Genomic DNA, 13,815 nt, shown 5'->3' on the forward strand with positions numbered 1-13,815 from the left:
CAAAGGGACAAAGGCTTGAGAAGCTCGGACGTACTTGTCTCCCTGGTCCTCAAGTCCCCTTTGTGACCTCTGCACCACGGGTTCTCACACTTAAGCGAGCATCGGCTGGCTGGGCCTCTCCGCAGAATTTCTGATTCAGTAGGTCTAGAGTGGGGCCTAGAAACTTGCATTTCTCACAAGCTCACTGGCGATGCTGCCACAAGGACTGCAAGTTTAGAACCACTGCTCTAATCAACACCACTTGCGCCCCCTTCAGGATTTAACATCGCACTACAACGGACCATGCCCCTTCTAAGGCACTCAAGGGAGGAAGGTATGGGAGCAGACACTTGAGATGGAAGAGACTAAGGAAGAAGCAGCTGGAACCTGACCCCCAGCCAAGGTCACTGCCTCTCTCTTGGAAGCACCAGTCTTCCCAGGGACCCTGGGAGCTGCCCTTTTGGACCTCCTGGAAGACTGACAGGAGAAGGGAAGGAGCCAGGGCTGGGGGATAGAGACTGTGGCAAGAGGCCAGCAAGTGTGCCAAATGGAGATGGAGTGGAGGAGGGGCACCGGCTCTCTGCCTTCAGGCACTGAGCCCTGAGAACATGCTGTTCACCTTTGCAATTTGATCCTAGTCTCACACCAGACCAGTTTTCTCCTGCTCTTGGGAAAGAGAGCCGCCCTGTCAAAGAAATGACCATTAGCTTGTCAGATCCCAAAACATCTGAGCTGGGAGAACCCTTGGAGACTGGCCAGTTCAGCTCCATTTCACAGATGGAGGGGGCCAGAAAATAGAAAGTCCAGCTTGGTTGATGGACCTGCAAACTGTTGTACGGGGAAAGATGCATCCCCACTTCCTGCTACTGACTCAGCCCTAGGAAGCTGGGTAACGGGCATGACACTGGGTGCTATGCTCTGACCCTTGCTGCTTCCCCTTTTCATCGACTCATTGAACACATTTTTTTTTGAGCACCCACTGTAAGCTAAGCATTGTGCTAGATATGGAGATAAAGCAAGATCAAGCCCCTTGCTTCACGGCACTGACATTCCAAGGGTAAATTTTAAAAGGCAATAAACAGATAAATATGTAATACGAAGTCAGGGAGTGATAAGTGGTAGGAAGAGACCTGAAATGACATGAGGGAGTGAGCCTTGTAGATGGTGTGTGAGTGGGGAGGATCCACACAGAGGGAACAGCATGTGCAAAGGCCCTGAGGTGGTTGTGTGCTTGCTCTGTTGGAAGGGTGTTACAGAGGCCAGTGTGTCTGGAGCTGAGTGAGGGAGAGAAGGCAAGGAGAGGAAATCAGAGTGGTAGCAGGGGGCCAGGTCATGAAAGAACCTGCGGTCAGAGAGGATTTTGGCTTTCCCTCTGAGTGAGACAGGAACCCTGGGAGGGTTTTGAGCAGAGGAGAAATGTGATTTGACTTAGGTTTAATAGGATCCCTCTGGCTGCTGAGGGGAGGATGCCCCTGGTTGCTCTATGTCCTTCCATGGGGACATATGGAAGGGACAGGAGCCTTCCCCCAGGCCCTACCCATGACCCCAGCCCACCGTCTGTCTCCCCACAGCTAGAAAGGTACATCCAGATGAACCTGAGGTTGGAGCTGGCACAGGCCCAGCAGCACATGGTCCAGAACCAGACAGCCACCATGCTGGAGCTGGGCACCAGCCTCCTGAACCAGACCACCGCCCAGACCCGCAAGCTGACCGACGTGGAGGCTCAGGTACCGGAGGGTGAGGGGGCAGCACTGGGGGGCCTGTGGCAGGCCAGGCTGGCTCACAGCCCTAGTCATCTTGCCCTGACCCCTGTCCCTGGGTGAGGTCAGGGCCTCCTCTGACCCTGTAGCCTCCTGGGCTCCTCCCTGACAACCCCGTTACAAAGCTCTCCCACCAGGCCATGAGCCCAGGGTAGGGAGAGGGGGGAGGGTAGACACTGGGTTTGGCTCTTCTGCCTCTGTGACTCCAGTGTCCGGGTCCGTGCTGGGCACTGGGATGAGGGGATGCAGCAGCACACACACCCCAAAGGACTCGCAGTGCTCCAGGGGAAGGTGGATAATAAACAATTCATTAGAACTCAGGGGGCCAGTGACTCTGAAAGAGGAGGCCACAGGGAACAGCGGAGAGGGAAGGAGAGGACAGGAGTAGAAATGAGAGGGTGAGTGACTGGCTGAAAAGACACTGACAAATGGGCACATGTTGTTAAACCCCACTATGTACCAGGCACTGTTGGATGGGGCTGGTTCTAGTTTACAGCAGTAAACAAAACAGGCGTGGATCCCTACCCCCATGAAGCTTCCTTTCTAATGAGCACCAAGAAAACAAGCAGGATAAATAACATATGTGTGTGAGACGGTGGTAGCACTAGGGAGAAAGTAGCATGGACGAGATCAGTGGGGAGTGTGTGCCGGGAGTGGTGGGAGGGGCAAGTTGCAAGTTTAGACAGTACAGCCAGGAAGGCACCACTGGGAGGGTAGAATTGGAGCCAGGCTTACTGGGAGAACCTTCCCGACAGGGAGAACGGTATATGCAAAGGCCCAGGGGTGGAACGGTGCTGGCAAGCTCCAGGAGCGTCAGGGAGGCCGGTATGGCTGGAGTGACCCAGGGAGACTAGTGGGCTCAGACAGGTGGCCTCATGTCATTTCAGGTCTCTTCCTACCACAGGGCTTTGCAGGCCACTGCCGTGTGAGGTGGGAGCCACAGGGAGAGCATAGGGGCTGCTTTTTAAGTCTGCCTCAGACTACCGAGCAGCCAAGGGCTGCAAGGGGCAAGGGCAGGAGCAGAGAGCCCTGTGAGTAGGCTGGCCCGGGTATGGCGGGAGATGGAGGCCGGGGCCTGAGTGGGGGCGGGGAAGCGCAGGGAAGTGGTCAGGTACCCATTTGGAAGGTGGAGCTGATGGGACCTGCTGATAGGCAGAGCAGCAGGAGGAATGGAACTGCCATGCAGTGATGGGGAAGAGTAAATTTAAGAAGCAGATCATAAGCTCAGTTAGGGTCTGTGAGCGAGTGAGTGAGTGAGGAAATACTGAGAGGGTGGAAATAGGTCAGCAAGTTTCTGGAGTGGCAGGGCCCAAGGTCAGGTGTGTGGCTGTTGGCAGGGCTTACATGGGCCCCCACCTCCCCCCACCCCCCGCTCGCCGGGGCAGGTCCTGAACCAGACATCGAGAATGGAGATCCAGCTTCTGGAGACGTCACTGTCCACCAACAAGCTGGAGAAGCAGCTGTTGCTGCAAGGCCACGAGCTCCACCGGCTGCAGGGCCACAACAGGTGGGCACGGGCACCCTGGCACTGGACAGGGACAAGGGCTGGGACCAGGGCTGAGGGCCAGGGCCAGCTGGGACCCAAGTGGGCTTGAGACCGAGGGTGAGCACCAGAGCCAGCCAGGGCTGGGCTCGGGCTGGGGCCGAGGTTGGAAGTTGGACTTGGGCTAGTGCCTAGGCTGGGGGGTGGCGCCAGAGCTAGGGGCCTGGATTAAGACTGGAGTGAGGGGACACTTGGGGGACTAGGGCTGGAGCTAAAGCTGGGACGTGACCAGGGCTGGGGGAAAGACTGAAACCAGGGCTGGGGATCAGACTGAAGCCGAGAGTGAATGTGGACCCTGGGGCTGGCGGCCAGGCAGGCCTGGGGCCTGGCTACCCTGTCCTGGGTGGGACAGGGGACAGGCATTTTCCTGGGGCTCAGGACACGCTGATTCTTTCTCTGTTCTTTCTATCTTTCCCTCTCTCTTTCTTTCCTTCATTTCTTTCTTCCTTTATTTATTTCATAAATTTTTAACAGCTTTATTGAACTACCATTTACATACCATACAATTCACCCTGTACATTTTAATTTGATTTACTTACTTGTAAACAAATAAATCTGATCTCATCTACCAACTCTCCTTCCCGGAAGCAACCACAGTTACCAGTTTCTTTTCTGCATTAGCAGAGAGTCTCTGCATTTATAAGCAAAGACACACAAGGGGAACACCCTTTAAATTACAAAGAAAGCAAGAGTCCTGGGGTACAGATAAGGCAGAGAGACATGGACCTCTGAAGCTGATTTCATCTTGGTTTCGAGCTGAGTAGAGAAAACACTGCCAAGGTCTGGCTGCTGGAGGAGGCACCGAAGCAGCCACAGGCCTGTGTACAGGGCGAGATGTGACTGTTGCTCACGTGCTGGGTCAAGATAAGGCATAAGGGGGCTTCCCTGGTGGCGCAGTGGTTGAGAGTCCGCTTGCCGATGCAGGGGACACGGGTTCGTGTCCCGGTCCGGGAAGACCCCACATGCCGCGGAGCGGCTGGGCCCGTGAGCCATGGCCGCTGAGCCTGCGCGTCCGGAGCCTGTGCTCCACAACGGGAGAGGCCACAGCAGTGAGAGGCCTGCTTACTGCAAAAAAAAAAAAAAAAAAAAAAGATAAGGCATAAGGATTCTCCAGCTCCCTGTGACCTGGGGACCGTTAATGATAGTTTGCATACCTTCTTATTCTTACTCTCCACCCTGAGGGGGGAAGGACTGGGACACTATCAATCACTCTGAATTGAATTACCAAGTGCCTAGAGACCAGTGAAGATGGAGGATAGGATCAATAAGCTCGTGGCCCATGGAGACAGCTAAAATCCTAGATCACAGTGTGCCCAAATTCTCTCTTTTCCTGCGGCATAATTTGGGGTCCAGGGAAAATTCCTCCTGCCCTGGCTGGACTCATTTTCTTAGTCTGGAGAATGGGTTGGCATAGCCTCATGTATAGGAAAACATCTCCCTCCTACCCCTATCCCTCAGCCACCCACCCACCCACAGCAGAGGCAAATATGTATGCACAGTCCCTTTTTAAACCCAAGTGAAGCAGACTCCTCCTTGGCACGTTGGTTTTTTGTCTCGTTTTTTCAGTTATCCTAGAGATGGTTCCATAACTGCATGACACACTTGCCCGTTCTTTCCTCCAGCTGCATAATGTTTCACTGTATGGCTGTCCCCGCATTTATTTCCCAGTCCCCAGTTAATGGGTATTGAGGTTGTTCCAGTCTTTTACGATTCCAACCAGTGATGCTATGAATAACATTCCCATATCTTATTGCACACACGTGAGCAAATCTGTAGGCTAAAATGCCAAAAGTGCAAGAGCTGAGTCAAAAGCTTCTTTCTTTTTTAAGACTCTTTTTTTTAAAAACTCATTACAAAAATGCCTCGTGCTTATTAGACAGTCTTACTTATCAGACAATAGAGACCTGTGCAGAATGAAAGGGAAGGTCAGTCCCCTCCACCCGCCCCCTCCTCTCCACCCCCGTCTGCTCAAACCTGCTCTGCAGAAGTAACAGCACTTAGTGGATTTTTTTTCACATTCGCTAGAAACACAGGCGCCACTATGTCCTTCCACGTGTCCATCCACGCCTTTTCCTATAAGCTCCCCAGTATCCCTCTACATTTACATTAATACTTTTTTCTTTCTCTTTTAATTTCCCACATGTGGGGTTAGACTAGAGGTACTGATGCGCCAGGGCGCCCACTCCAAGTCCCCGGCATCTTTCCAATTCTGCGCAAATGCTCTCAGCCTCCTTCCCCTTCACCGCTCCGGAACATTTCCAGGGACACCAGAACAGAACAGACTCAGCCAGTCCTGGCTGTTGGCATTTTGGCTGTTTTGTTTTTCCCTATTACAACCCATCCTCCAAAGGGCATTCATGCGCATGCTCCCTGGAGGCTATCTCTGGTGAGTGGACTGCTAGGTCAAAGGGCACGCATATTTGGGACTTGATAATGGCTACCAGGTTGCTGCTGTGTCCCTCCCACCCCACCTCTTTCCTCTACTGGACTCCAATCCATTTTACTCCAAGGCCAGGTCTCTCTTTCCTCCCCTCCTCACTCTGTGCTATCTGTGGGCACGGACCTCCGGGCTCTGTAACCCTGGGCGGGACGCTACCGCTCTGAGCCTCAGTGCGGGTCTGAGTCTCATCCCCGGGCCCAAGGGAAAGCCCGCGAGTGTGACTGCAACGTGGGGACGGCGGGTTCACGCCTGTGCGCCCCCGCCCCGCAGCGCGCTGGAGACGCGGGTGCAGGCCCTGGAGACGCAGCAGCAGGCGGAGCTGGCCAGCCTCCGCGGCGAGAAGGAGCGGCTGCGGCGCCTGCTGGGCCGCCAGAGCGGCGCCCTCGCCGGCCTTGAGCGCAGCCTGCGCGCCGCCAGCAGCAACTCCAGCCTCCTGCAGCGCCAGCAGAGCCAGCTGCTGGAGTCGGTGCAGCGCCTGGTGCGCGTCGTGGCCCAGGGCCCGGGTGAGCAAAGGGGGCCCGCCAGGTGCGGGAGGCGGGGAGGAGAGGGGTGGGAGACCCCGCTTACCCTCCCGGTTCACGCCAGTCCTGGAAGCTACCTCGGGAAAGACCACCCCCCGCCCCCACCTATGAAACAGGAATAACACCAAACAGTAGTAATAATGGTGACGACAACAGTCCTAAGAGGAACCAATCCAGACTCTTGCCCCGACTCCACGTGTGACCTTGACCGGCGTTCGTTTCCCCATGCGTTTAATGGAGGTGATGATAATAAGAAGGATACCACCAGCCCAGACTGAGGAGTCCGGGGTCCAGGATCCACCCTCCATCCTCACTTGCTTGGGCTTGCCCCCCTCCCCAGGCCTCAGTTTCCCTATCTGCAGAATGGAGAGGTTGGACTCAATGCCTCCCAAGGACTTCTCTTACCCTAATGCCCCCTGCCCCTAAGCCCTAGAGGGCCAAACAGAAGTGGGGAGGCACCTGTGGCCCAGGCTTCTGAGAAAGGAGGACAATGGCCGGCCCCGCTCCCCATCCCTCACTTCTAATGGGACCGACTTCAATCACTCAGTCAACAAGCACTTACTGCGCCAGACCCGGTGCTGGGTGCTGCGGATACAGCTGTGAACAGCAGAGTTCCACAACTGTCTCTTGCAAAAGATGCCCAACCCCTGTCTGTGGGTCTCTGAGGGAAGGAGGAGGAAATACATATTTGTTAAGTGCCTACTATGTGCTAGATGCCCTGCTAGCCGTGTTCCTGAAGTTTCCAGTGGTTAAGAATCTGCCTGCCAATGCAGGGGACATGGGTTCGATCCCTGGTCCTCCGGGAAGATCCCACATGCCGTGGGGCAACTAAGCCCGTGCTGCAACCACTGAAGCCCACATGCCTAGAGCCCGTGCTCCACAGTAAGAGAAGCCACCGCAATGAGAAACCCATGCACCACAAGGAAGAGTAGCCCCCGCTCGCCACAACTAGAGAAAGCCTGCGCGCAGCAACGAAGACCCAATGCAGCCAAAAAAAAAAAAAACAGCAATAGTGATGGATTCCAGACACTATGGCTGGCAGTGATTTACAGACAGAGGATGGCACCATGGCTCCATCTAAGTTGGGCAGGCCCCACCAGATAGGGGTGTGAGGCCTGAGGTAGCCACAGGCAAGAGAGGTGAACACCTTCCAAACCATGAGATTAGGAGTGACGCGAACCCATCACTGGCTTGTGCATAGAGCCGTAGCAACGAGGCTGCCCAAATTAATCCTGTAGCTCTGCCAAAGGCACGGGGCCTGGGCCCAACACTTCTCCCCACAGGCTCACCACTAACTCAGTCTCCAGCTGTGGCCCAATGTCTGCTCACCAGTCTGGGTGAGAGGTTGTATAGGGGACTTTGCCTCAGGCACCCTTTGACCAAACGCCTGTCCTGCCCCACTGTCACCAGGGAGAGGCACTACGGGTTGTTTCTCCCTACTGTCTAGATGGAGAAACTGGAGGAAGATTAGTCACCAGGTGTAGAACAGAAGATTGGATGGAGACGGGCACAGGAACCAGGCATCCATGAAGGCCAGCAGGAAGCCTGCACCCCCTCTCTGCACAGCTTTGTCCTAGGCAGGTGGAGGCTGGCAAGGGGTGGAGAACTCAGGGCATTCAGAAGGTTAGAAGGACGGGGACACAGGTAGAAAAGACCTAACCCATGCATGGTATCAGAAGCAGCATTCGTTAACGAGGTCTGTTTGTCCAACCTTGTATGGGCTCAGTGGTGGAGACCCAAGGAGAGGTGGGTAGTAGGAAAGGTACTGGCTCTCCAGTCAAATGGACCAGAGTTCAAGCTCTGGCTCCTTCACTTACTAGCCCTGGCACTTTGCACAGGTCATTTAACATCTCAGAGCCTTGATTTTCCTCACCTATAAAATGGGAATAATAATAGCTCCTATCTCTCAGAGTTCTGGCACAGAGCATCCGATGAGTTCATACACATGAAGGGGCTGAGCATGGTGCCTAGGGCCAAAAGGGGGTGAAGCTGGTACAAAGATTCAGCAGGGTCCAGGCTGAGGCTAAACTATGTTGCATGTCAATACTGGTCCATCCTTGCTCTTATGCTCCCTGAAAATACTTTTCCTGGCCCCAGACTGCCCCTGACAGTACCTGGCTGAGAAACACTACAATGCATGGTGGGTATTTCACTTTTATTGCTATGATTGTCGTTAAGGCTATTGTTGTTGACTAAGGAAAACAATAGTGGACAGACCCTGAGAAGAGTGGCTGAAAATCTGAGGCCAACTCCCAGCTCTGCCCTTGCCTAGCTGGGAAAGTTGGGCCTGTCCCAGCTCGCCTCTAGGCCAGCAACCTACCAGGCTTGGCTAGACTCCAGTTCCCCAGGGACCAGGGGGCTGGCAGATGGGGCCGTGGAGACTCTGCCCAGGGAATGTTTGTGCACAGACTGGGATGGATTTGGGGCCTTTGTCCCTTCATTTGTGATCTTGGAATAACAGCCTCATTTCAACAGGGCCTCAGCTCCAGGACCCAGGATCCAGGTTCAAGAATGAGGCCAAAACAGGAAGTCCCACCCCTTGGTAGCTTCCTGGTTCCTCACTGGCCAGGATACCTATCCATCTGGAACTTTAGCCCTATCCTTGGATACCCACCTACCCACAGATTGGTTTCTGGTGGAATCATAGCCCAAACCTCTAACTGGATCCCAAAAAAGGAGCCAGAGAGGGTGTTTGAAACCTCTGTAGTTTAGTTACCAACAGTCACTTTTTTCAGGTTAAGCCTGAAGGCCTCCAGGGCCCTGGTGGGATTTGGCCGTTAAATTAATATTCTCCCTTAAGGCCAGAGGTCAGCTCCCAGGGAGGGCATAATGAGGGGGACCCACCTAAGAGCTGCAGGGATATCCAGCTGGTAGAGTGGGCTGTGGAGGGGCCCCTGGGTCTCCTACCCGAGAGAGCTCCAAGGACAAATCCCCCATAAGACCTGGAGAGAGGGAAAGCCCTGCCCAACCCCTCCCACCCGACCCAGCTGTGTGGCCTTGAGCCAGTTACCTCACTTTTGGGCCTCAGTTTCCTAGTCTGTGAAATGCGGAAGTACCTCAGTGGAGTTCAAGCCCCAATTACCTGTCCTGGAAAACTCTAGCAGCCTCATCTCTGCCCTTCCTGCTTTGAGTCTCATCCCCTCCAATCTCTGTTCTATCCTCTGGCCAGAGGGCTCTTCTTCTGCAGAGTCTGGGCTCCTCAGTCTGGCATTCAAGGCTGAAATCTCAGCCTCATCTCTCCTTCCTTAATGTTGCTCTCTGGTCCATCAAACAGCCAGAGCTCCCTCTGGCCTTAGCTCTGGATTTGGGTGTGAGTCATCTCCTCTTTGTGGCCTCAGCCAAATTCCCCTCACTTCACCCCGAACCCTGCACACACAGGACTGTTCCCGCCTTGGAGCCTGTGCATATGCTGTTTCCTCTGCCTGAGACACTCGCCCCTTCTCCACCTGGGTGGCCTCTGCTCCTCATCCAGGTCCCAGCTCACTGTCAGCTCCTCTATGAAACCTTCCAGGGTCCAGTATCTCTCCCTATCCCCAACGCCTCCCAGCCCAGAACCTGGCACAGAGCAGACGGGAGTGCCCACCTGACCCCTTCCCTCTCTCCTTAGCTCACTTCCAATTGTTTTTACCTTGTCCCATTGCAGCCTCCATGAGGGCAGCTGAGCAGGTGTTCCAGGACTGTGCAGAGATCCAGCGCTCCGGAGCCAATGCCAGTGGCATCTACACCATCCATGTGGCCAATGTGACAGAGCCCAGAAAGGTTAGGGGGCTCCCGGAGGGCTGAGGCTATCAGAGGGTGCTGAGCCAGAAGACTCTCAGACAACCCTCCACCCCACCCCACCCTACCCCCACCAACATCACCTCCAGGCCTTGTCCAATATCTGAGATTCCAGAGAAGGTGGGGGTGACCCTACCCTCTGGAGCCTGCACTCATTCAGGGGTCAGATCATGCGGTTAAAGCAGAAGTTCCCAAAGTTGGCAATGCATCCTTCTCCAGCACGTTTGCCTGGGATGCTTTTAAGTTAGAATAGCAATAAATGGTTCTGTGTTGGTTCAGGTAATGCTAGCTGATACAGCAAACAAACCTGCAAGAATTTCAGTTCCAGGGACTTAACACAAAGAAGTTTATTTCTAATCTACTTACAGTCCAGCTGAAGGTAGGTGTGGGAGCTTGCTTTAGGTGGGAAATTAGAGACTGGGGCCGATGGAAGCTCCACCATCTTCAGTGAGTGGCTCCCAAGCTTACCCAGAACTTTGAGGCCCAGTTATCAGATGTGTGGGGGGAGGGCAGTCAAGGGAAAATGTGGATGTCAGGAGGGAGGGTTTGGGGGCCAGGCCCAGAAGTGGAAGAGTCTGGGGAACAACTAGCCAGTCTTCCCACTTCATATTCCCTTTTCAGTTTTCTTTCAACCCAGCTGAATATATCAAGGAGGATGGCTCAGATTATCTTCAACAGTTCTCACACACCTGCTAAATCCCCCTTTTAACAAAGAGAGATCAGGCCCTCAATCTCTAGCTAGAATTTTCTAACACTATTTTGTTTTCATTATATATATTTTTACAATTATCTGAATAAAGGCAAGTGTTACTAATTTTCCCTCTATGGTACTAATAAGATTTCCTTTTAAGATGCATTTAGTCTGAGTATTTATTTAAGTAAAAAAAAAAGACACCATTTTTTTTAACATCTTTATTGGAGTATAATTGCTTTACAGTGGTGTGTTAGTAATACCATTTTTAAAGTAAATATTTTATATGAAATTAGTTCAGCTATGGTGGAATTTGGGAAGGTGTGAATAACTAAAATTTGGGAACACTGATAGAGAGGGAAGAGCTGGCCTGGGAGGCAAGAGATCTGGGCTCAAACCTCAGCTTTACTTTTGACTCATTTGCCTGGAGCAAGTCCCTTCCCTTCTTTAGGCCTCAGTTTCCCTTCCTGCAACTTCTGCTACCCTCACAACAGATGCCACTGTCTTCTCTCCCTGAGCAGACCTTCACCATCTCAGAGCCTTTACTCCTGCTCCCTCCACTGGAAACACTATTCCCACTGATCTCTGTCTGGCAGGCACATCATCATCCAAAGCCTTGTTCCAATGCCACCTCCCCTGGGAAGCTTTCCAGGATTGCCCCGTGACTCCTTCTTGGGAACTCTCTTTGTAGCTGCCCAAATGTTCCTATTCAATAGTCTGCTAGCCCTATCAGACCTAGCCCTATCAGTCTGCTAGCCTCCTCCAGACCAAGCCAGCCCTGGGGGTTAATTTATCTCTGATTTGTCTCTGATTCACCTAGTACAGGGGCAGGCACCAAGTGTTTCCTCATCAAACATTGAAATGTACTGAGCTGGCTGGAAAAAATAATATGTGAACAAAAGTTAAACTGAAAGATGTGATTGTGGTGGATGGTAAGCTGTTTGAAAGCAAGAATCATTCTGTCTTATCCATATTGGCATTCCCCATGCCTTGAACGGAACCTGGCACCTAGTAAATGCTCAGAAAACATTTATCTGCTGAATGTAATAACATTTCCTTTTTTTTTTTGTATTTTGGCCATGCCGCCCGGCATGCAGGATGGTTTCCCAACCAGGGATCGAACCTGGGCTTCCACAATGAAAGCACAGAATCCTAACCATTAGGCCACCAGGGAACCCCTGTAATAACATTTGCTGAGTCTACACCATGTACCAAGCACTTTACATCTCTTGGCATTTAATTCTTACAGCAACCCTGCAATAATAGCGAGTGAAAGGCCTCCGTTTACTGAGTTCCTAGTATGTTATGTGCCAGGCTCTGTTCTTTTGATGGATGACTCATCTCATTTAATTTTCACAACAATCCCAGTGTGCAGATGAGAAACTGAGGCACAAAAAGGTTAAGGTATTAACATCCCCATTTTACAACTGAGGAAAAGAAGGCTCCGAGAGGACATCACTTGCCCACCGTTTCAGACAAATGAAGACAACAGGTGGGGGATTCGGACCTGGATCCTTGGGATGCCCTTGACCACCAAGCTCACCTGTTGCTCTGTGAGGTTCTGTCAGCCAAATCGCCCTCGGGCTGGCCCAGACCTGGCTTCTGGCTGCCTCCTGGGGCTTCCAACTTCCCACCTCCCCAATTTCCTCCAGGTATTCTGTGACATGGAGGCCAGTGGAGGGGGGTGGACCCTCATCCAGCGCCGTGAGAATGGCAGCATGAATTTCCAACGGAACTGGAAGGATTACAAACAGGTAACATTTCTGCCCTGGGGAGGAGCTTGTCAGCCCTGAAACCTGGGGCAGGAAGTGGGTTGTGGGCAGAGGTCTGGTTTGCCCCCAACCCTTCTCAGAAAATAAATTAGCCCACCTAAACCAACTGCCTTCAAAGAGATTTGGCCAGTGCAAATATGCTATCAGGGACTCCATCACCCGAAATTGAACCCTCTTTTTGCAAGTCCTGACATATATCCTAAGAATGAAAGTTTAAGTTTTATTTTGTTGTAATTTTTGGAAAAGATAATACATATACCTTGCTAAAAATTTTTAAAGAATACAAAAAAGGGAAGAGAAAAAAGTGATCTCCGCTGCTCACCCCTGGCTGCATTGCTTAAATGAATGTCTTTGTCTTAGCACACATACATGACTACATCTGCAGGAGAGATGTTTTAAATTCAGAATTGCTGGCTTAAAGACCCCATGCATTTTACAAGACGAGGAGTAGTGCCTGATTGTCTTCCAATGTTTTAATTAAATTTTGGATAAAGGATTTTTGGCAAGCTGACTTAAAAGCTCTTAAAGTTTTTAAGAGCAAAAGAAATAGGAAAAGATACACAGAAATACAATACTATTTTTTGTGTGTCTGCTTGCTGTTCATTTGATAAATACTTTTTTAAAAGTACCAAATTAATCTATGAGTGTTCTTGAACCAATTGGGTTTTAAAGAATCACTCAAATGGCAAAGAGAAATAGGGTGCTCAGAAGCAGAAATATGCAAAAGACTGCTGAATATTCACCATTAGGCTAATAAGGGGTACAGCGTGACTAAAATGGGGAGTGGGGCTTAGGTGTGCCCTGTCCTCGGTGCTGAATTATTGTTCTGCCCAAGGGCATTGGTCACGCGTCACTCTGGGACACTGGTGACTCCCAATGCTCTTAGCTTTACATTCCTATGTTATTGAAATTTTGCAGTGGCTGCCATGTCACTGAACAACGTTTGCTCCACCACTTATGCAGCTGATTTAATTTTTTAATTGAGATGTAATATTCATGTAGCTAAGTGCACAAATCTGAAGTGTAAGACTCAGTGAATTTTCCCATATGTATTCACCCATGTGACCACCATTCAAAGCTAGATATACAACACTTCCAGCACCCCAGAAGCACTCCTTGTGTCCCTTCCAAGTCAAGACTCCTCTAAAGGTAGTAGCTATTCTTTTTTTTGTTTTCTGTTTTTTTTTTTTTTGCGGTACGCGGGCCTCTCACTGTTGTGGCCTCTCCCGTTGCGGAGCACAGGCTCCAGACGCGCAGGCTCAGCGGCCATGGCTCACGGGCCCAGCCGCTCCGCGGCATGTGGGATCTTCCCGGATTGGGGCACGAACCCGT

The 13,815-nt window shown here is 51.9% G+C and overlaps 1 protein-coding gene across 1 annotated transcript in view; it reads left to right on the forward strand.

Annotated features, from left to right (window-relative positions):
- ANGPT4 (angiopoietin 4) overlaps positions 1-13,815 on the forward strand; it is a 39,623-nt gene that overhangs the window by 18,088 nt on the left and 7,720 nt on the right. The window contains exons 2-6 of the mRNA XM_024743167.1: positions 1,551-1,706; positions 3,125-3,246; positions 5,993-6,225; positions 9,887-10,002; positions 12,364-12,465. Coding sequence (XP_024598935.1) covers positions 1,551-1,706; positions 3,125-3,246; positions 5,993-6,225; positions 9,887-10,002; positions 12,364-12,465 — 729 coding nt within the window. The remainder of the gene's footprint in view (positions 1-1,550; positions 1,707-3,124; positions 3,247-5,992; positions 6,226-9,886; positions 10,003-12,363; positions 12,466-13,815) is intronic.

Source organism: Neophocaena asiaeorientalis, unplaced genomic scaffold (genome assembly GCF_003031525.2).
Source record: "Neophocaena asiaeorientalis asiaeorientalis breed wild unplaced genomic scaffold, Neophocaena_asiaeorientalis_V1.1 scaffold82, whole genome shotgun sequence".
NCBI classification, from domain to species: Eukaryota; Metazoa; Chordata; class Mammalia; order Artiodactyla; family Phocoenidae; genus Neophocaena; species Neophocaena asiaeorientalis.